The sequence below is a fragment of the Festucalex cinctus genome, chromosome 5 (assembly GCF_051991245.1).
Source record: "Festucalex cinctus isolate MCC-2025b chromosome 5, RoL_Fcin_1.0, whole genome shotgun sequence".
NCBI classification, from domain to species: Eukaryota; Metazoa; Chordata; class Actinopteri; order Syngnathiformes; family Syngnathidae; genus Festucalex; species Festucalex cinctus.
The window spans coordinates 14,397,729-14,419,472 of record NC_135415.1 but is presented as its reverse complement, the minus strand read 5'-3'; the positions used below and the strand labels follow the sequence as shown (position 1 = coordinate 14,419,472).

The following is a 21,744-nucleotide window of genomic DNA, read 5'->3' as shown; positions in this document are numbered from 1 at the left end:
TGAACTGACAAGTGCCCTCATTCATTATTTATATGAAGTGATTCTCACTTTTGTTTCTCTTGTCCCGCCTCAGGGCCTTTTTCATTTGACTAACACGTTGCATTAATTCTTAAATGTGTCTTTTGGCTCTCTCGTCGCGCGTCTGTCCGGGTTTCAAGAGCTTAAGTAAGATGTTATTACTTTTTGCGCCCTCTCTTCTCTTATCTCCAGATTCCAACAGGTGTTTGTTTTTTTGTTATTTCTTTCATGTTTTTTTTTCTCCTCTTGTTTTATCCGTAGGTAAACAAAGACGTTCCCTGGGGACCAATAGTGTCTTTACTTGAATGACCTCAAAAGTTTCTATGACCTATGACAGTGGGTCCCTCGCTACTTTGCGGTTCACTTATAGCGGATTTGTATTTGGTTCCCAAAATTCATACAATACGGGGTTTATCTTGGGTTATACCTCGCTATATGACCGATTTTTCCGAGATTATTACTATTATTATTACTTTGATTCCCATGTTTCCTGTTCCCGTTATATCTTCAGAAAAAAATAAATAAATATAATAAATAATAATTAAAAAAAAAAAGGATAATAAAAAGAAAAAATTATGACAGGATGAATGTTTTGGTGCTCCAAATTGATGATATTTAATTGGCTCCGGGCTAGGCGATACAACCACAAAGATGCTGTGCAAAGAAAGCAAACATTTAAGTCGACACTTCTGAATATCTGACAGGAAGGGAAATTGCGAAACGAGAACTCATGCTAAACGAAAAACATCTAAAAAAAAAAAAAAATGAAGAGGAAGATTTGTGACAAATTGAATTGAAAAATACTGTTTGAAATACATTGTGTAGAAAAGCTATAATACTGTTTTTAATGTTGTTGTTTTTTTTCCACCTCGAATTAAAGAATAAAAGTGGATGTTTGACGCCGAACCGTCAACAACGGGGAAAATGAAACGCTCATGCAGTCCTAGATCGGGGGTGTCCAAACTTTTCTCATCAAAAGGTGTTTGAAAATGACTTCATCCAGGAATATACATAGGTACAAATTATTTGGGGATTTGAAACCTTTTATGTTGAATTAATCAAACGCATCTAAGGAAAAGGTGGCATTATAAAGTTGGACGCAAATTTATCGTTCCATTCGTGACACATTGCTTGTGGTGAGGAAACAGTTTGAAATGTTGCTGCATGCTTTGAATGCGACACAACTATCGCCATCTGGTGGACAAATATCAAAATAGTTGATGTTAAAATTAAAGTGATACTTGACTCATTGAGCCATTTTCAGCAGTAAAAAAGTTCATATTTTGTCTATAATTAATTTGGTAACTTCATTATTTTTCATATACAATTAATACCTTTAAAAAGGAATTTTTCCACTTGCTGTCGACTGATGATGACGACGTCACCTGTGCTGAGGAAGTAGGTAACGACCAATCGTGGCTCAATTTGCTGGCCAAACCCAGAAAACAGGTGAACCATGATTGGTTACCTACTTCCTCAGCACAGGTGATGTCATCATCAGTTAACAGCATTGTTCTTAAAAGGTATTACGGTAACTGTACATGAAAAATACCGACGTTATCAAATTAATTCTGGACAAAAATATGAACTTTTCACTGCTGAAAATCGTTTAATGAGTCAAATATCCCTTTAAGAACAATTATAATGGGCATTTCAATGGGACACGAAACTATTTTTTTTTGTTTTTTTGTTTTGCCATTTATGCTCTAAAAGACAGACAAACCATTTATTTTTATTTTTTTTTACAAGATGGTTTTGATGCACCTATAGAATTTCTTCAGGAGTCAAAACTGGGAACAGGCCACAAAATGAGGCAGAAGAAAAGCCTGTAACACCCCTCCCCCCACCAAAAAAAAAAAAAAAAAAGCTATTTCCGAGACAATATCGGTAGTCCTACTTATTGCTAGCTGCCTCGCCTTGTGTGAAATGTGGCGACAGGCTCACTAATGAGAAAATGAAGCCATCCAAACTGCTTGGCATCTGGAGCTCCATCCAGCAACCAACTTTAAAAGACAAGCCTTAAAAAAAAATGATTGGAAAACCGCTCCGTTCTACATTCTTTTGTCTCGAAGTACCGCAGACTTTGGACACCCCCGCTCTGGATGTACAACATGAAATCTTGACATTTCATATTCATTTTGTCTTTTTCTGAAAAGTGCGAGCGTAAGCGTTGCGCAACAATGGCAAAAGCGAGTACATCTGTGACGTAAACCTCTCTTAAAAAAAAAAATCTCTTGAAAACAAGATTATATATATAATATAGATGTCGCTCCTCTGGTTATTACAAGGGTTGAAAAAAAAGTTGAAGCTATGAGGAAGTGGGGTGACTGCGTGAACTAACAGGACGAAATGAAGACGAAATGAAGAACCTGGACAACAAGAGGTGAGGAGCTTGTTGGTGTTCACGCGTCCCCAGCGTTGACGCTTCCTCACTCGTCATCGCTGATGTCAGATTGTTCCTGCAGAGACACAAAGAGGCCGCGAGGGTGCTTGAGATGGGTATGCCGAGTCTGTTGACAACAGAGCATGTCCGTGTTAACCTCAAATGCTTTTCCACACACATTTTGTTGTCCATTTTCCACCTGGACTGATCAATTTAGTCTTCAAAAAATGTTGGAACACTCACGCATCGATTTAAATGAGTAAGGGGTGTCAGGGGTCACCCGTGGCCTAAAAACACCTAATACAGTACTAATTTTTCAAAACCTAAAAATGCACAGTATAAATTGATTGTAATTTGAAAAGATCTAAAGTTTATTGCTAATTACCGTATTGCAGCTTTGGGAGACAATTGCATGCATCTGGTCGCATTCATGAGCCAACACGTTAGCGTGTCCATTTTTTCAGCTCCGTTATGATAAGATGCCAAAAAAAAACAAAAAAAAAAACACTACTGTACCAAAACCAGCATCGTCGATTGCTTTGATGAAAGAAAATCTCCCCTGCCAAACTTAGCAGCATACTTAGCAAGTACCGTATTTTCCGCATTATAAGGCGCACCTTCGATGAATGACATATTTGAAAACTTTTTCCACATATAAGGCGCTACAGTAGAGGTTGGGGTTACGTTATGCATCCATTAGATGGTGCTGCGCTAAAGGGAATGTCAACAAAACAGCCTGATAGGTCAGTCAACCTTTATTAATAGATTACAAACCAGCTTTCTGACAACTCCATTCACTCCCAAAATGAATAAACTTTTTATTATTTTTTATATTTTTTATTATTTTCTCTGAGGTAAAGTATGAGTATTAGCTAGCGATCCAATATGGCGGGATCTTCTGCGCATGCGCGTCACCGATCGTGCAGGGTCACGGATAGCGTCATGACAGTGAGACCTCTTGCGGCTCAATATTGATCCATATATAAGGCGCACTGGATTATAAGGCGCATGGTCAGCTTATGAAAAAAATTGAAGGCTTTTAGGTGCGCCTTATAGTGCGGAAAATACGGTATATGTGGACAGTATGTAAATATGGTACATGTTTTTGTAATCATTGAAGCCCATTAAGTTTACACTTTAATTCCCATTATTTTCCTTTTACCTGTTTAAAAAAACTAAGCATCAGAACTAGAAAATTGTGGCATCAAATTTCTTTTGCTTGAGAACTTCCAAGTCAATATTTACGAGCGCTGCAACCAATCAAACCTGTTGACGCGCAGACCGAGGAAAACAGCTGTCAGCGAGGCTCACACTCCCATTAGTCATTCGTCAGCATACGCTGCTGTGTTTGTCTCATCTTCATCACGTTGCCTTCAGCGTTTCCCAACGTATGACAATACCGGCGGATAATAAACGTAACCAAAACAACAAGCAGATTGCTGGTGGATTTGAAGCTGTAATGAATAACAAACACCTGATTGCACCTTCCAAAGTCATTATCCACCTCCACATGCCATCAACACATTTTGAGACCCATACCTAACGAGTTTTCTTTCATGTCTGACCCTTAATCTCAGAACCCTGCTAATGGATCAGAGCCACAAACCCCAATTCGAAACTCACAAAAAGTCATTTCCCACTGCACATTTCTTTCCGTTTGGCAACTGAAGGTTTGACCGTGGCCATTGTTATCGAAGTTTTAACTTACATTGCCGTCCTGGTCGTCGTCGCTCTCGTCGTCGCTGACAACGGGCTTGGCCTTGGCTCGGCTCTGTCTCTTCTTGCCGCGCTCCGCGCTCCCGCGGGCCTCCTTGTTCAGCTTGATCTTCACCCACACCGGCTTGGCTGCAACCCACAAATGACGACTTCAAATTGGGGAGGTGCTTGTGCATGTCAAGGTACGGTACACAAGCGTCAATGTAAATATAAACTCTATTTAGAAAACCCGACCGCGTTGACAGCATCACTTGTTTGTTGATGGCATAATCTTGTGTGGAATGAGGGTCTTAAATTGTTTGTCCAACCAATCAGAAGCATCAATCCATTTTTACAGCGAATTGAAATGCAAACCATTGTTGAAAACCTTACCATGGTTTTGAAACCTCAATCTACAACACTAATTTTTTATTTTGTTTTGATAGCCTAAATTTTGCTTGAAACCCAAATTCTGCAACCACACTTTAAAAATTAAACCTTAACTCAGATTGCATACCCTAATTTGAAATGTTAATTTGGTTTCAAACCCCAATGTGAAACCGCAAACATTGTTTGAAACACTTCCTAGATTCGAAGCCCTAACCTTTGATTGAAAGCCTTGAAACAATTTGATCTCAAATCCTTGTATAAAACACAATGAAATTTGAAGAGTGCACTACACTTCACAAAGATGGCACTTAACTGTTCTGTTTAATTCCATCTCTGGTGTAATAACCTTATTTATTGATTAAATGTTTATTTTATTATACTACTACTACTATAACTACTACTACTACTACTACTATTATTATTATTATTATTATTTTATTTTCCCTTCCTGTCTGCATGCATCTGTTCTTATTGCTGCTGGAAATGTAAATTTCCCAGAGGGAGCCATCCCAATGGGATCAATAAAGTCAAATCTAAGTCTCAGTCTACACCTAAAGACTAAAGAGGCCGTCCAGCCTTACAAACGGGGGATCAAAAGGCAACAAGTATCAGAATTGTGTTATGGATCCCTATAAATCCAGCAGACTAGATTACTGTAACGGTCTTCTGACTGGACTCTCTCAAAAGAACATGAGACAATTGCAGCTCATTCAGAACGCTGCAGCTCGAGTTCTGACCAAAACAAAAAGATCAGAACATATTACTCCAGTACTTAAGGATTTACACTGGCTCCCTGTCAGCTGTAGAATCGATTTTAAAGTTCTGCTACTCGTCTATAAATCACTAAATGGTTTGGGTCCTGAATATATCCAAGAAATGCTGATTGAGTACAAACCCAGCAGGGCTCTGAGATCTACAGACTTGGGCCAACTAGTGGAACCCAGAGTTCGAAGCAAACATGGTGAAGCTGCATTTAGCTATTATGCTGCACATAGATGGAATAGGCTACCAACAGAAGTGAAGTCAGCCCCGAGTGTAAATGCTTTCAAATCCAGGTTAAAAACTTTGCTTTTTTCTTATACCTTTGATTAGGGACTTTTAAACAGCTTTAATTAAGTGTTGTTTTTTTTGTTTTTTGTTTTTTTTCCTCTGAATGTTAACTACTGTTTTTTGATGCTTATGTGTTGTCTTTCCTTGTGTAAAGCACATTGAGTTGCCTTGTGTATGAAATGTGCTATACAAATAAACTTGCCTTGCCTTGCCTTGCCTATAAATGAGACAAAATATATATATTTTGCCTAGTTTTATACTTGAGTGTCCACATATTGTTCATCTTCTCCGAATAAATACTGCATTCTGCATCTGTGCTTTAGATACCTGCATGTGTACACCGTAGCTGTAGTTGTAAGTCCTATCCTGACAGCTACATTAATGGTGCTAAAATGCTAGCATGCTGCTACATTACATGACTGTATGTGTCTCCAAGACTGGATTTGAAAATAATTGTGTAGCTCTGATATTTAGTTGTTAAAAGTAGAGACCAGATGCCATTGAAATTCTCACATCACAGGACAAGTGTCACTGTACTAAAGTCACTGCCTTTCCAAAAGTAAATAAAGTATAAAGTTTGGTGCTTGTTGCAGTGGCTAATGATTGTTGACTGTTTTGGGGGGTACTTCCACAAACTTAAATGTAATGCGATAGACCCTCCTTCCCTTCGGCGCTACAAAGAACACTTCAATGAAGAAGAATTATCCAGCTTTGCGCCGGGCTTTGTGTTAAATAAGAGTAAATGTCCCCAAAGCAGAAGTGTGGCCAGGAAACAGGTGAGTCGGAGCAAATTTTGTCATCATCCCACGTCTCATATGGGCTTTCAATAGTTTCAGTTTTGTCGCCAATACATACATTAAGCTTCTCCGTAAACCCCTTCCGCCCTTCGGCCGTTAAAGTGCTTAAATAGTGACGATTTCGCCCGCTAACTTTCTTTGTGTATAGTGTTTCTATACAGTCCGCCATGTTTTCTGCCACACAGGCTTCCGCGCATGAGCTAAAATAAATGCCAACAAAGGATCCTCCTATACTTATTTGACAAGCCAAAAATCTACCCTTTACTCGAAATCCTCAGCATTGAAGCCTCACCTTAGCGTGAAACCTTAACCTTATTAACCTTCTTAGTAATAGAGCAGACATGTTGAAAGCAGACAGAGCCTCATCCAGACTTCTTTTTTGTTTGTTATGTTTTTTTCTCCTCAGGCAGTGTCACTCAGGGGGAGTCAAATGAAACTCGCCTCACAGGGAGGACTCTGGCTCTGCAGTGCAGAATCACAATTAGAACACAATTGTGTGTGTGTGTGTGTGTGTGTGTGTGTGTGTGTGTCCTCACCCTCAGCCTCTGACTCTTCCTCCTCATCCTCATCTTCATCATCTTCACTGTCGTCCTCGCTCTCCTCGTCCTTGGCGATCTTCTGCCTGGCGCTCTTGAACACCGACTGGAGCACGATGGAATCCTCGTAGATCTTGCAGGACACGGAGGCAAAGGTGTGGCTGCTCAGTATGACATGACCCCATCTTACAACCTTCTTATTCCCTGAATTTTATTTTAAACCAATTAAGTATCAGATTTCGAACATACCGTGTGGAACGCCATGTTCCTGGTCCATAATCGTGATAACGTATCCCATTCGTAACCGGAAGCCATCTTCGCTCATTTCTATTTCAATTTGCTGACGTAAAAAGACGTCTTTGATCCCAAATATTGCGCCAATTCTGTTCAGCGTAAAGTCCTCAACACGTCCGGTTTCATGTTATTCTGTGTTGGGGTGGGGCGGATGCGAGGTGGCCGCTCCTAATGTGGGCTAAAGCGTGCTTAGCACACGACATATAGCTTAGCCTAGCAGAGTGAAATTCCCTCGGATGTTTACCGTCCACTTCGACTCATCGACGGCTGAATCTGCCATTTTTATCTGGCTTTCGGTGTCCTCCGTAGCCGTACTAGTTTTGAAGAAGTGCTTCTTTGCTGTAAGGCGCAATTCCACCTTTGAAGTCCTCAGCGGGACGCAATAAATCCTCATGAATGCCTTTGCTGTCGTTCATTCTATGTCATTCAATGTGTATTTTCCGCACGCGATATGTCACGATGATCAAGTGACTGTCCAAAATGCCCGATACAGTACTTAACGCAAAAATATTTATAAAATGTCATATAAAATCATAATTGCTCAACATAAATTGGCAATTTTTTCAGGGAAGAGTTTAAATGAACCCTTTCACAGACTAGTTAGTTTTCCATAACTCTTGTGTTCCTTTACAAACCCTTTGCCAGGCTTGAAACCCTAATTTGAAATCCTAACCCTTGTTTCAAACCCTCTTCAATAATTGGAAACTAACCATTGCTTGAAACCCTACTTTGAAACAGCAATTCAAGTTTCTTTGGAAAAGGATGATTCATTTCAAGCGTTGTTTTGTTCTTTTATAACCAAAACAACAAAAGGTCAGCAGAGATGACGTCAACTAAATGCGTTTCTGGGGATTTAATGCAATTGTTTTGTATCGACAGCAAGCTCAATTTCCGCTGACCTGAGATCCCTCCAGGTTGAAGGTCTGCGCGTTGTGACAGAGCAGCATTACGTCCTTCTCCAGGTCGCCGGCGCTGCGGTATTTATGGCTCCGGACGCGTTCCTGCGGAAGCAAGAACGCGATCAACGCTTGAGCCCGTAAAGCCCGGAAGCCTTGACGTCGACATACCTTGATCTTCTTGAAGTCCACGGGCTTTCGGATCAGCTCGTAATATTCCGGAAGCTCCTTTCGGGACGGCAGCTGGACAAAGACCTCGCTGAGCTGTCTGCCAGCCCTGAAAAACACAACATAAACTTGAAACAAGTTTCTTTGTTGTTGAAAGTTCATTTGGAAACCCTGACTTGAAACGAGGGTGAGATCGAATGCCTTTTCAAAATAGTAATTATCGGCTAGGAGTTCTGCAAATGAAACGTTGATATAATCTTATATATATATAATCTTCTCATAAAACAGTAAATGCTGTTCAGTAAGTATGGGCAGGAAGTATCCTCTCATATGGACATAGATTTAAATTCATTCTTAGCATGCAATTGAAACCCCAATTCTTGTCGTTAACTCTAAACATTAAATTAAAAAAACACCAACTGTTTGGGCACCCTAATTATTTCTCGTTTACTTACTTTTAGAGCAAGCGGATAAGTCTTTTTGCGGCGGGCACAGCAGAAAGATAAAATAAAATAAAAAAATGACAGAAGCTGTCCCTGGCATTAGATTTTTTTGTTTGTTTGTTTTCCTCTTTCTCAACCGCAATTTCCCCAAGTTGACAGCAATTTCAGTTCCTGGCGTCGACCTTGTAAACACGCGAAGCTTGACAGCATCATTAACTGCTGCCAAAGTGCTCACACCCCTTGAACTTTTTCTCATTTTGTCAAATTACACAGCTCGCACTGTATGTGGCTGCAGCCATCTTCACAGGTTGACTGTCTATTTCCGTGGAAATTGCGTGTGAATGCTGAAGAGGTGATGCCAAACTTAAAATGTAGGAAATTGTAGTACAAATTGTAGTACTAATTTCAAGGTATAGCTAAAATTGCTCAAAAATAAATCACTGCTCTCTTTCTTTGATTAATATTCATACTGCAAAATGCTGGTTGTCAAGTTAACCAAGTCACCTACCACCATACAGTGCTCAAATCTTAAGTCAAAGCAAAAAAAATAAAATTGACCGATCAATGGCTTGTATCTAAAAATGTCCAAGTCGGGTTACTCACTCTTAAGGCACCACAACATTTCTAAAGAGATGTGGTTAAATTCAAGTATTCTAATAATATGTATGTTCGCAAAAAGCAAACATTTTGAATCCCGGATAACATACATTTCTGGTTGTAACCTAAAGAGTGTGGAAAAGTTCCACGGGTGTCAACACTTTTAAAGACAGTGGAAGATTGTAATTGACCATATCTTTTCTCTCAGGGTAAATGAATAAATGCTTCAGGGCTTGAGGTATTTGGTCGGCAATTTTTATTATTATTATTCTATTTTTTTTTTACACCTTCAGCGCTCGAGGTGCTATGACGCACCTTCAGCCTCGGATCCCCTCGTGTAAAAATGGATGAAAACGTGAGCCTGAGGCTGTTTGCTCTGTTGGTAAATTGATCCAACTATTGATTTGACACACCAAGCTGGACTGTGAACGTGCGGGTGAAAAACAAAAAATTTGTGCCTGCCATGTTCAACGATATCAATCAAAGCAGACAAGCTTTGGTCACAAAATAGCCCAAGGATCAACAATTATTAATCACGTAATTTTCAGACTGTGGAAATTTGCATCCATTTAAGGCCCGAAACAGAGTACACCATTTGGTTAACAATGATGTGACAGAGCAAGGCTTGAAACCCTATTATAAAACCCTAAACTTTACCTAGAATGCTACCCAGGCTTAAAAGTCTACATTGTAACACAACCCTGATTTGAAACCAACTCGGGCCTGAAACCCGAATCCTGATCTGGGTTTGAAACCCTACTATAAACCCTTGAGGAGGTCCTCACCCGTCTCTGTAGTTGATAACCGTGTCGATGATGGTGTTCATCTGCTTGGTGAGTTTGGGGGGGTTGGGCGAGAGTTTTTCGGCGGGCGGGCGGCCTCGCCTCTTCTTGGCCTTGGCGCCCCAGTCCTCCCTGGCCGACGGCTCCTTGTCCTGACGCCGCTTGCGTTTGCGTTTCTTCAGTCGGATCTCCTCCTCCATCTCCTCCAGGTTGCCGTCCTCGATGGCCTGGCGTTAACAAACACAGTGGGCGGCGGCTTACGGTAGGCGCTCAAAAGTCCTAAGCCTAATTTTAGCCCTCGTTTGAAACTATGGATGTCAGGCGATTAGAATTTTTAATTGTAATTAATCACATGACTTCAATAGTTAACTCACGATTAATCGCAACTTTTATATCTATTCTAATAAAATGTAGAAGTTTTCATACTCTTGTAACATAAAAATGGGAAAAAAAATGTTAAACTAATAGAAATATGGCTTCATCTTTTAGTTTATCATACAGTAATTTCATAATTCATTAAATTGAATTCAAATTAAAAAGATGTACTGTAGTGTAAAAATGAGGGTGATATTGATTTGTGTTGAGGTAATTTTTCTGCCGCTAGATGGCATAATTGCATTTGTAAGATGTTGGTGACAGCTCAGTACATTTTTCTTGTCATATTAACTAATTCAAACCCAAAAACGTATAAACGTTTATTTTTTTTATTTTATTTTTTATGCTAGAGCATACAAAAGGCTTTGATGCAGCTTCTGACCTGAAGAGGTCACTTAAAAAAAAAAAAAAAAAAAAAAATTGGCCAGCAGGTGGCAGCAGAGTATAAGAGAGCAGCCAGGGCCACGTTGGAACAAGCTCTTTTTGCCAGTGTGTTCAACAGGAATTTGGACACCCCTATTTGAAACCATTGACTCTTGCTAACTAACGCTTGCGCCTTTTTACCCGCAGCCACTGTTTCTCGGTTAGAGCGTCGCTGTAGTCCACATCCCGTCGACAGCGGGACCCTCGGCCGAACATCTTCTCCTCCTCCTCCTCATACGTCAGCCGCTCCACCTCGGCGTCATCCTTGATGATCCAGGAGGGCAGCTCGTCCTCCTCCATGAGGCGCGGCTTACGTTTGGGGTTCCGGGCGTCCTCCCGCCGCCGGTCCATGTCGAAGCGCTGCAACCGCGTGGTCCGGGTTAGTGGGAATGCGGAAACATGTCGTTGGGGGGGGGGGGGGGGGGGGGGGGGGGGGGGGGGCATGTGGTGCTTTCTTACCATGTAGAGCTCAAACTCGTCTTCGATGCGGGCGATCATCTGGTTCAGGGTTTCGTCGTCCGGTACCTCATTTTCTTCCTACATGTGAAGACAACAGCAGAACATGGTTCAACTACAAAGTACAGTTAAAAACTGAAGACAAAAGCTACATTTCACACTGCAGATCAGATTTTTTTTGCCCATATGTGACATGGAACTGATTTTTATTTTATTTTTTTTGTATAACAGTACACACAGCTCAATTCCCATTTTGTTGTAATCCAACCCTCAAATGTGGTCCTAGATCAGATATGCATCAGATTATTTGCAATGCGACCTAAGCACATGGTGGCATATATCTGACCTATATGTCATCAAAAGCCAATCTGCAAAGTTGTTTGAACAAATGTGTTGACTTTATACAGTATTTGATTTTTCATTTAATCTCACTTGAAACATGATGCATAAAGTGGCCATCTGTGGTGATAGTAGTAGTAGTAACACTGCACCGCAGACGGTTTATTTATTCCATGTAGCAATGATGTGATGTCATCTTTTGTAGACATCTCCATGAAATGACTGAGGAGATCCAAAAGCTTCGCCTCCTTTCTCCAAAATACCGATTACTGGTACATAGAGTACATATAAATATATAGGTGAGTACTATTATAGGGCATCTTAAATCAATTTGTGGAAAATGCAATTATTTTGCATTTTAAATAATTCCCGTTATTGATTTTTTTTTTTTTTGCACAAACAAAAACTCCATTCAAGATAATAATTCCTGCCCTCAGTAAAAACAACAAGTTAACAACAACATTACAATGTTATGAAATAATTACCACAACCAGTGAAAATATTGAAAATCAAATTCATTCTCATAGCAAACATCGCACCTCGTTCTGCTCTTCGTGTTCGAGGATGGCCTGCAGGAAGACGCGGCGTTCGTGGCCGGAAGACTTCTGGTCGAACATGCCGGCCTGGATCACCTTCTGGTCCACGTTGAGCTTGTACTTGGCGGCCGCCAGGATCTTCTCTTCCACGCTGTTGACGGTGCACAGGCGCAGCACGCGCACCTCGTTCTGCTGCCCGATGCGGTGTGCGCGATCCTGCGCCTGGAGGTCCTGAAAACAGTCGGCGAGATGCGGCTATTTTCATTTGGTGTTCTTAAGTGCTTGCGTGTTTTTTTGGATAGTTTGGATTATACTATCTTTACATATTCTGTAAGATACAATGCTATAACAATGTCACAACAGAGATGCACAGTGTCTTTATATGATTACTTGAAGAACCCCACAGACCTGATGGGGATTCCAGTCGCTGTCAAAGATGATGACGGTGTCGGCGGCCTGCAGATTGAGACCGAGGCCGCCGGCCCGGGTGCTGAGCAGGAAGATGAAGTACTGCGATCCCGCCTCGTTGAATTTCTTCAGCAGCAACGCTCGGTCATCTGCCTTGGTGGTTCCTGGAAGGGGTCAAGAACTCAAGTTGTCTCAGGTTGCATTTGAAAAGGCAAAATATGGTCCAACCACCCATAAACCTATACAGACACCTTTACATCCATCTGTATTCTAGATTTATTAGTTGCCTATATTGACATGGTTGAAACAACAATCTTCTACTTGTGGCCTGTAGCACATGTAAGTGGATCAGTTCCATCCCTATTGCAAAATGTCTTCTTTAAATGCCATTTCTATGCTCGCTTTGCTTGACACCGGCAGTCACCAAGATGTTGCATGTGGGTAGCAGGCAGCCACCAAAGACCACATGAGTCGCCAGCGGGCCTTTCTAAAAATAGCTCAGAAGTGATGGGACATTGGTATTTCCTAGGATTGTTGTAAAAACATTTGAAAAAGTAAATACTTTGAGATTTATACAAAAAGTGTTTTGTAATTGAGATGTATTTGTTTCTCATCTTATTAAACTAATGTTGATAATTATGTGGAATCAATAACATAATCAATGTCAAAACCTTCTAGTGCAATCTTACCGTCTAGTCGCAAATATTGAAAGTTGCGGTAGCCGAAGTAGTCCTCCATGATGGTCATAAGTGAGGTCATCTGGCAGAAGAGTAGCACCCGGTGGTTGGTGGCCTGCAGCTTGGGCAGGATGCGGTCCAGGAGCTCAAACTTCCCGGACGCTCGGTACAGGTCGGGCCTGCGTGGCGAACGGACAAAAAACAATTTAGTGATGAATAATATGATTGGCTTCTGCACCAATCATGTTGCAGTGCTGCCTCAAACTCAAGTGGGATTCATAAAGCCTTAGTCGGTCTGGCACTAATATTAATTGTTCAATGCCGAGGAGAAGGATACATGAATGTGGGTACTGCTATTTTGTCAGTGTACAAGTTGCTGCTCTTTTTGTTGCTTAAAGGATTAAAGCAAGGAAACAGGATCATTTCAGCGAGACTTGATCCTAGCAGCAGTTTTACTAAAGTATGTTGCAGACTTAGGGCTACTTTAAATGTGTGAAATAAAATCCATCCTTTGAGGAACAATAATTCGAAAAAGCTCATAGCAAGATCCTGTAAAGTACCACACACTTATCATTCTGTCTGTTCTCACATCACAACACTGTGAAGCTCAAGCGATGGCCACACATGGAGTAGCCGCACGCCAATAACTGCTAACGGAACAGACGCTGATTATCTGTGACTCTGTCTTTCCGACCAAAAGGCATCTAATTACCGCCACTGTGGTAATAATGAGCTGTAGCCAACGGTTGGCAATTACTGGCACACAATGTTGGCTTCAAATCAAATCATTAGCTTTTGTCAATAGTGGATAATAGGAAGCTTTTTTTTTTTTTTTTTTCTTTTTTCGGTCCAACTTACCCACTGATGATGCCGTTGGGGTAGCCCAAATGCTCAGCAAATGACTCCTACGGTAGAGAATTAAACAATCAAAGAGCGGCTCCACTGTGGAAAAGCTAAGAGTTTATCGGATTGCTTAAAATTAGCACACAAACGGAGCTCACCTCGATATGCTGGAACATGTACGGGTGGTTGCAGATCTTCTTCAGCTGCATGATGGTGTTCATCAGGGTCTTCGCTCCCCCTTTGCCCTGTCACCAAGAGACAATCAAACATGACATTCTACAGCAATAGTGATTTGATAGTAGAGGTTTCGACATGCTGGTACCTTCTTGTCTTTCTCCGAGCCATCGGTGAGGAGGATTCCCTTTTGCATGTGCCGGTACAAGACCTTCTGTATGGCGGACATGTCGCATTTGATGACATACTCCACCTGTGTAAAAGTCAAAATCGTCAGATTGGAAGTATGGGATGCCGCTTTTGGCCAATTGTGGTCAAACACAAAAAATGTGAAACCACATTAAATGTCCCAAGTATAAATCCAGTGACTCTCAACAAGGGGCAAACAATAAACCCTGAAAGTTGAAAGCAGATTAGTTGCCAAATTTCCATATTCATCAAACTGTTTATTATTATTATTTTTTTAATTAAATAAGCGCAAACAGCCTTTGGTCAGTGCTTCAAGGAGGTGCTGCATAATGAGAAAAATATTTTTTGATGATCATTTTAATTGATTATTTTGGTGTCAAAACCCCACTGCGATGTTTATACATTCTCAAACTTGAAAAGTTCCCCAATGCTTTTAAATAGTGATCAAGGGCAACAGCTGGCAAAAAAAGTAAAGTTTTTCTTTGAACCTGCTTAACCCTGTCTGGGATACAGAAAACTCCACAAAATCAGTTTGATGAAGAATTATTTTGGGTGTCACAACCCGACTGTGATTTGCTCAAAAAGTTCTGAGCGTTTAAATTTCACATACGCCTTTAATGACTTCAGAGGAGGCGCAACAGCTTGAGAGAAACAATTTTTCTTTCAACCATCCTAACCAGTTGTGGGAATGCAGGAAACTCAAGAAATGTAATTTGTCAATTAATCAGAGTAAGTCCTACAGTGATTAAACAAAAAAAAACTTTAAATTTTGCATAATCCTTCAATGATTTATGAGGAAGCACAGTAGCCTGAGAACTTCCCATCCAAAAAAGTCTGCTAACCAAATCTGTTAATGTTGATTAAGATGACAAAATAAGATCCAGGTTTTTGAATGAATTATTTTTGTCATAAACTAATGTGATATTAAAGTTTTAGTTTCCTTCCCTTGAAAGGATGTGAGAGAAAGGGAAACTTTTCAGAACTTTTCATTCATTAATCATTTGCTGTCAGAGCCCCAACTGTGATATGGCGCAAATGAATCCAACTCAAGGGGAATTCATAAACAAACTTGTACGTAGACTTACTAGTGCCTCAAAGCACTGCTGTATATAAAATCAGATCGGATTTGAGACATCACAGAAAAAGGCCTTCAATGACTTCAATGATGGTTTTTTTGTTTTTTGTGTGTGTTTTTTTAAATCTGCTAGCCAGTCACACAGAGAACACACCATAAACATTTTTTGGCTTAATTATTTTGGTTAAAACGCAAAAAAAAAATAAAAAATCACCCACGACTTCAAAAGGAGATCGAGAAAACATCAGCAAATAAGATCCATAAAAGTGGTTGCTAATAAATTATTTTTGTGTCAGAACCCCACTGTGATAAGTTCAAAAAATATCTGACTTGAAATTTTGCATATGACTTCAATGGCTCATAAGAAGGTGCAGCATCTCGATAAGACTACAGATTAATTTTAGCCTGCTAACAAGGTGTTTTCTTTTGGTGTTACACCCCACTGTGATATACTTCTCAAACTTGCAATGACTTTGTTGTTGTTGCTAAAATCAGTCGTCTTTGCGGGCCTATTATTGACACTGTGCTGAAATCATTTTCCAAACGTGAACATTCTCACTTTTTCTGGCAGCTGAGACTCCACCTCCTTCTTCAGACGACGCAGCAGAAACGGGCGGAGCACTTTGTGCAGACGTCGAATAATCAAGATGGTCTCCTCCTCATTGAGGTCCACCTGGACACAGTTTTGTAATGATGACCTTTATCAATATGAACAATCAAGAGTGACCTGGCGGAGGACGTACCCTCTCGCCCGTCATTGCGAAGGGAGCGTTGAACCACTGCTCGAAGGTGCTGCAGCTCTTGAAGATGGTGGGCAGGAGGAAGTTGAGCAGCGCCCACAGCTCGGGCAGCTTGTTCTGCAGCGGCGTGCCGGTGAGCAGCAGCCGGCGTGGCGCTACGTAGTGCGTGTTCAGCACCTGTGTCAGCTTGCAGTGGTGGTTCTTCATGCGGTGGCCCTCGTCCACGATCATGTACTTCCAACGGATCTGGAAAGGGGATTCCATTCAAACAAATTGTCAGAAAATGATAGAAATCAAAAACCTTTCGTGGAGAGAATCTCGTCAGTCTAGTCTAGTCATCACATTAACTTTAGCCTCAACTACCTGTGATATTGGTCCTAGATGCTAACATTAGCATCAATGCTAGCCCAAATTGAATGTGATGTGAAGCTATGAAAAGTTTTACATTCTTAGCAGAATTAAAACTTATGCAGGAGATTACCCAATGGCTTACTAGTTCATCACCTTAAACACTCGACTACAACAAACAAATTAAACAGGTGTGATGCAAAGTTATGGAAAACGTTCATCCACATTATATATATATATATATCACATATATATATATAAATATATATAACATTACATTACACCATCGACAAACTTATTTTTTCTTATATGCCAATAATAGCATCAATGTGAGCACAAACTGAACGTTAGAGACAGTGTTAATTTTATCCGCCATTTATAAATTTAGTCTCGTTTTTGTTTTTTTTCTAGTTTCAATCACACTTGTTAGTTTTTAACATAAGTACTCCACCTCATCCCATTTTTATTTAGTAAATTTTTAGTCGACAATAAATCTAGCATTTTAGTCTTTATTTTAGTCCAAGAAAACAATTTTATTCGTGTAGTTTTAGTCAACAAAAACTGGCAACGTTTTAGTCTAGTTTTAGACAGGACAGCCATTTTATGCTTGTATATTTTTTTTTGTCAGCAGATAATGTTTAACATTTCAGATCTAAAACTATTTCACATATTTTTTTTCCTCTTTTTTTTTTTTAATGAGAAGCAACAATTACAGTATATCAACAAGTCGCTACTATGGCTCAATGCTACCAGCTAGTAAGTAAAGTTAGCTAGCATTAGTTAGCAGTCTGAATAACATTATTGTTGGAACGTTATAGCCGTTGGATTAATGTTACATTATAACTATAATTTACTTTTTTTTTTTTTTTTTAACCGTTCATGGTGCCTATCAGTCCCATGTGTTTGTGCATGTTGCACTTGCTAGCTGTAGATTTGAAAGGGGGCGTGTCACATGACAGTGTCACAGTGACAGATTAGAAGAGACAATATTTTACAAAATCAGATAATTTTCGTTGCCCTGCGATTGGCTGGCAATCAGTTCAGGGTTTACCCCGCCTACTACCCGGAGCCAGCTGGGATTGGATGGATGGATATCATTTTTGTCTCATTTTTGTTCATGAACTAAAATGTCCATAGATTTTAGCCCAGTTTTTATTATGCGAGTACATTTTTGTCTCGTCTTTATTAGTCGACAAATTTGCATACCAGTTCTTGTTTATTAATGAGGGTTTTAGTTTAGTCTAGTCTAGTTTTAGTCCAGTGAAAATGTGTGTTGGCAAAATTGTTTTTGTTTAGTTTTTGTTGACGAAATTAACACTCCAGATAAAACATGCAAAATTTCCAGAAATTGTTGTTGGGTGGATTTGAACGTTAGCAGCAATATTAGCCCAAATTGAAAAACACATATTGTACAAAAGTCTGAACATGTTTATCTTGCTGTCAGAACCACGCACGTATGACCACTAGCTTCTCAGCTTTGATGTCGCACCTTTGTGTTCAGTGTAAAGGGCAAATGCTGCTATGATGCGGCAAATTTGCAGCATCACGCCAATAGGACATGCTTGAACTTTAAGATGAAGAGGACACACTTGGGAAAAAGAAAAAAAAAATCACTGAATAAGAAGTAGTAAATCATTTAATGACAAGGACAGCAAAAAAGTTTTAACTTTCCAGAAGTGATTACCAATGTGAAACTTTTTTTTTTTTTTTTTTTTTTTTTTTTAAAGAGTTATACTGTTTACAGTGGAGCAAGTATGCGATAAAAAGTCAATACAGTGCTGCATCATTTCAAGGTTGGTGTGACGCCGTAGTCCTTTGCGATTACGATGCCATTATCAATACCCTTAACCCACCAAAAAAAAAAAAAAAAAAAAAAAACGGCCTTTTGGGCTCCACATACCATCTGGCATTTAACAAACTTGCCACATTTCAGAGGGGAGTATCGACAAAGCTGTCTGGAAAGCGCCGCCGCCGCCGTTAGCTGAGCAATCTCGAAAAGCAGAGAGGCTAAGGAGGCCTGAGTTCATTTTTAAGTATGGCGCATCGGTCGATAAATCAATGACGGCACTTACAGTGCCCGTCTTGTTGAGCTCGCATCGTGCCCCTCTTGGAGTTCGAGAAAGAAATGATAACAGCGCCTTATATACTTTAAGAGAATCACCCCAACAATCCCCCATGTCCTATTTGCTTGCAAGGGAGCAAACATTAGTGCTTCAAACAGACAAAAGTTTGTTAAAAGTGACTTTTTGCAACTATTGTAGTCCACATTCAGGAACTTCTCATGTCCATTGTTCCATTTTGAGTAAAAATACGCCTCTGAAGTACAAGGGACGCTAAAAATGATGACTCGTTCCACTATTTTCTTTGGGAAACGTTCACAATTCACTAACAATAAAGCTTTTGAATCTTGATTCACTGCTTGAAAATCCCTAAAAAGCGTATGAAGCTAAGGTGGGGTTCAAAAACAACATTTTGCCTCACCTTGGCCAGTATGTGCTTGTCCTTGATGATGTATTCGTAGGTGGTCAACAAAACATTGAACTTGCCACTGCGAAGCTGAGGAACCAGTCCCCGACGCAGGCCAGGGGTACCCTTTTGTAGGAAAAAAGGCAAAGAGGTTTGTTTTGGGTTTATTTTTGCCATATACTGTATAACACATTCTCAAGAGTACGAAGGCGTATTAAGGCCATGTCTGAATATATATATATTTTTTTAGAGGGCCGGGGCAATATGACGAGAAAAAAAGTCACAAATGTGCGACTTTCTAAAGTGGAAAAAATGTGAGAGAAAAAAACCCCCTCAAATTTGCAGCTTCCTTAAGTGGCAATTTTGAAGGTTTATAAAGTGGCAGATTTGAAAGAAAAAAAAATTACGAGAAATACACATAGCTTACTACTTAAATGTTTGTGCTAATCCATTTCGGTCTGGTTTTCAAATAAGGAGATACCAGAGATGAACCATATGATGTTAAGCATTCGCTCTTTGAAGCATTGGCTACGGCTCGCTTTGCGAAGGTCCACGCCGTGAGGATCAAGCATTTAAGTTAATTTGTTAAAATGTATATTTACTTGTACATTTATGTTTCCAGAATTATTATTTACACATCCATACATTTTTTTTTTTTGTACAAGTATCCAAGTTGATGTGTCGAATATGCTGCTCTCCGTCATTCACTTATATTTACCTAAAGTATGCTCGCTTCTGATTGGTTAGTACTAGTCAGCTGATAGGGGTCAGGAAGTGTTGGCGCTCTAGCTGCCATGTATACCGAGTAAAGTTTCCAGCCTGCCTTTTAATTTTATAAACAGTCCCATTAACCACCAACGAATCCTCAAATGATTAGACTACAGCTACACTACGTGTATTTCTCGTAAGTTACTGAGTTTTTTTTCTCCCAAATTTGTCACTTTCTAAACTCGCAAATTTGCCACTCTCTAAACTCGGATATTTATGATTTTTTTTTCTCACAAATTTGCCACTTTTTCCTAGTCATTTTGCTGCCACCCTCTTAAAAAAAAAATACTTAGACGTGGCCCTAATACGCTGTCGTATCTGAGGCTTTTTTTTGTTTTTTTTGTTTCACCTTGTAAGCAATTTTGACCACGGACGGGGCCCACTTGTCAAGCTCGTAGATCCAGTTGGATAAAGTCCTAAAAGTGAGAAAAATCGATGAGAATTAGAGAGGCAAGCAAGTGTCAGGTTACTAAAAGCACGATTTTCTACCATGCACCGAGTCAAAGTATTGCTTGCTATCAGAGACTTTCATAAGGTGTTCAAAATTGGCTGTCCGGTCAGATGCCTTCAACCAAAGGAGCAAGAGTGCAATTAGTTCAGTGCATATTAAAAGATTACATCTGAGCTTTAATCTGCCAAAACAGTAATTACGCAAGACTGCACACCCTGGAGGAATACCATCCAATTTAAGTGAGAGCTAAGTTTGAGACAGAAAAGCAAAGGATGTATTAGTATTGTGTAAACTTGGCATTTTGGTCAACGGGAGAACGGAATAAAAACATTTTACGAAGAACACAAGTAAAATGATTACTTTGGAGCAGACAAATTTCGTGTCTATTGATTTTTAACCAAAGTCAAATTTCTATGTGGACATCACAGTTAGATATGTGAGTATAAGTAGGCTCCTGTCTCATATTCATATTTGTATGGTAATTAAGGCTGAGGCGTGCATCCAAATCAGCACGCTGCTTGTGTGCTAGGGCTGGAGTGGCGTCTGAGGATTTGAAGGGATTAATGGTGGGCAAAACCAGCGAGAGATAAATTGCTGGTTTTGTAAAAGTAGAATGAAAGACTGAGGAGCTGGTTTGCTTTATAAAAGTGTGTTTTAACCTTACATAGTTTTGCACCGCCTCAGCACTGGCATCGAGTGTTGGTAATCGCGTTCGGTCGGCGCGGTGAATACCAAATTACAGCGCTTGTTTCTTTCAAAATATCAACTCATTCATCATGCGGCGCAGAGGCTGCCGCTTATCTGTGTTTGTGTAGTCGGCGCAGGACGCAACGTCTAAAAAGTGAGGAAGTATTCATTAGCCGCAATCGGACTTCATGCTACTGCAATTTTAAAAAATTACAATTGGGTGTGGGGGGGCGGGGGTACTGTGTGTATACAAAATGTGCAAATAAGAACAAATATGACACCATCTTTGACAGGGTTTCTGCAGGTATCAGCAAATTTAATGCTTTTTTAAAGCAACTAATTTCATGCCCACGTCGTCACGCCTCTAACGCGCACACAATCACACACATAGAAGCATATACTGTTTATATATTAGGGCTGTTAGACGATTACAATTTTTAATCGTAATTAATCCTATGATTTTAATAGTTAACTCCTGCTTAATATCACAAAACTTATATCTGTTCGAATTGTACAGTAAAATATTTTTTCAAGTTGAATTAACAAAAGTGGACAAATATGGTTACTAAATACTTAAGTGATTCTATCTTTTAGTTCACTGATACAGTAATTTTAGAATAATTCATCATTCAAATTATTTGAAGCTGAAAGTATAAAAACAGTTAAAACATGTGAACCATTAATTCATAGATTTGGTAGGTTTCTGATACTAGGTGACATTAGTGTTTCATGTTGGACGT

General features: G+C 39.9%; 1 protein-coding gene across 2 annotated transcripts in view; it reads right to left on the bottom strand.

The window, feature by feature from the left end:
• Positions 1–608: 608 nt before the first annotated feature.
• smarca2 (SWI/SNF related BAF chromatin remodeling complex subunit ATPase 2) overlaps positions 609–21,744 on the bottom strand; it is a 41,141-nt gene continuing 20,005 nt past the window's right edge. Inside the window, exons 17-34 of one of the 2 annotated variants that reach the window (XM_077521088.1) lie at positions 20,216–20,282; positions 19,114–19,224; positions 16,288–16,530; positions 16,104–16,217; positions 14,429–14,533; positions 14,265–14,351; positions 14,122–14,168; positions 13,276–13,442; positions 12,587–12,750; positions 12,182–12,409; positions 11,307–11,384; positions 10,989–11,207; positions 10,053–10,276; positions 8,231–8,336; positions 8,063–8,164; positions 6,870–7,002; positions 4,110–4,246; positions 609–2,477 (exon numbers count right to left, since the gene is read on the bottom strand). In XM_077521088.1, coding sequence (XP_077377214.1) covers positions 2,448–2,477; positions 4,110–4,246; positions 6,870–7,002; positions 8,063–8,164; positions 8,231–8,336; positions 10,053–10,276; positions 10,989–11,207; positions 11,307–11,384; positions 12,182–12,409; positions 12,587–12,750; positions 13,276–13,442; positions 14,122–14,168; positions 14,265–14,351; positions 14,429–14,533; positions 16,104–16,217; positions 16,288–16,530; positions 19,114–19,224; positions 20,216–20,282 — 2,362 coding nt within the window. In that variant the 3' untranslated portion in view covers positions 609–2,447. Of the gene's footprint in view, positions 2,478–4,109; positions 4,247–6,625; positions 6,796–6,869; positions 7,003–8,062; positions 8,165–8,230; positions 8,337–10,052; positions 10,277–10,988; positions 11,208–11,306; positions 11,385–12,181; positions 12,410–12,586; positions 12,751–13,275; positions 13,443–14,121; positions 14,169–14,264; positions 14,352–14,428; positions 14,534–16,103; positions 16,218–16,287; positions 16,531–19,113; positions 19,225–20,215; positions 20,283–21,744 lie in introns of those variants that run through there. The other variant, XR_013283490.1, reaches the window with a different exon arrangement.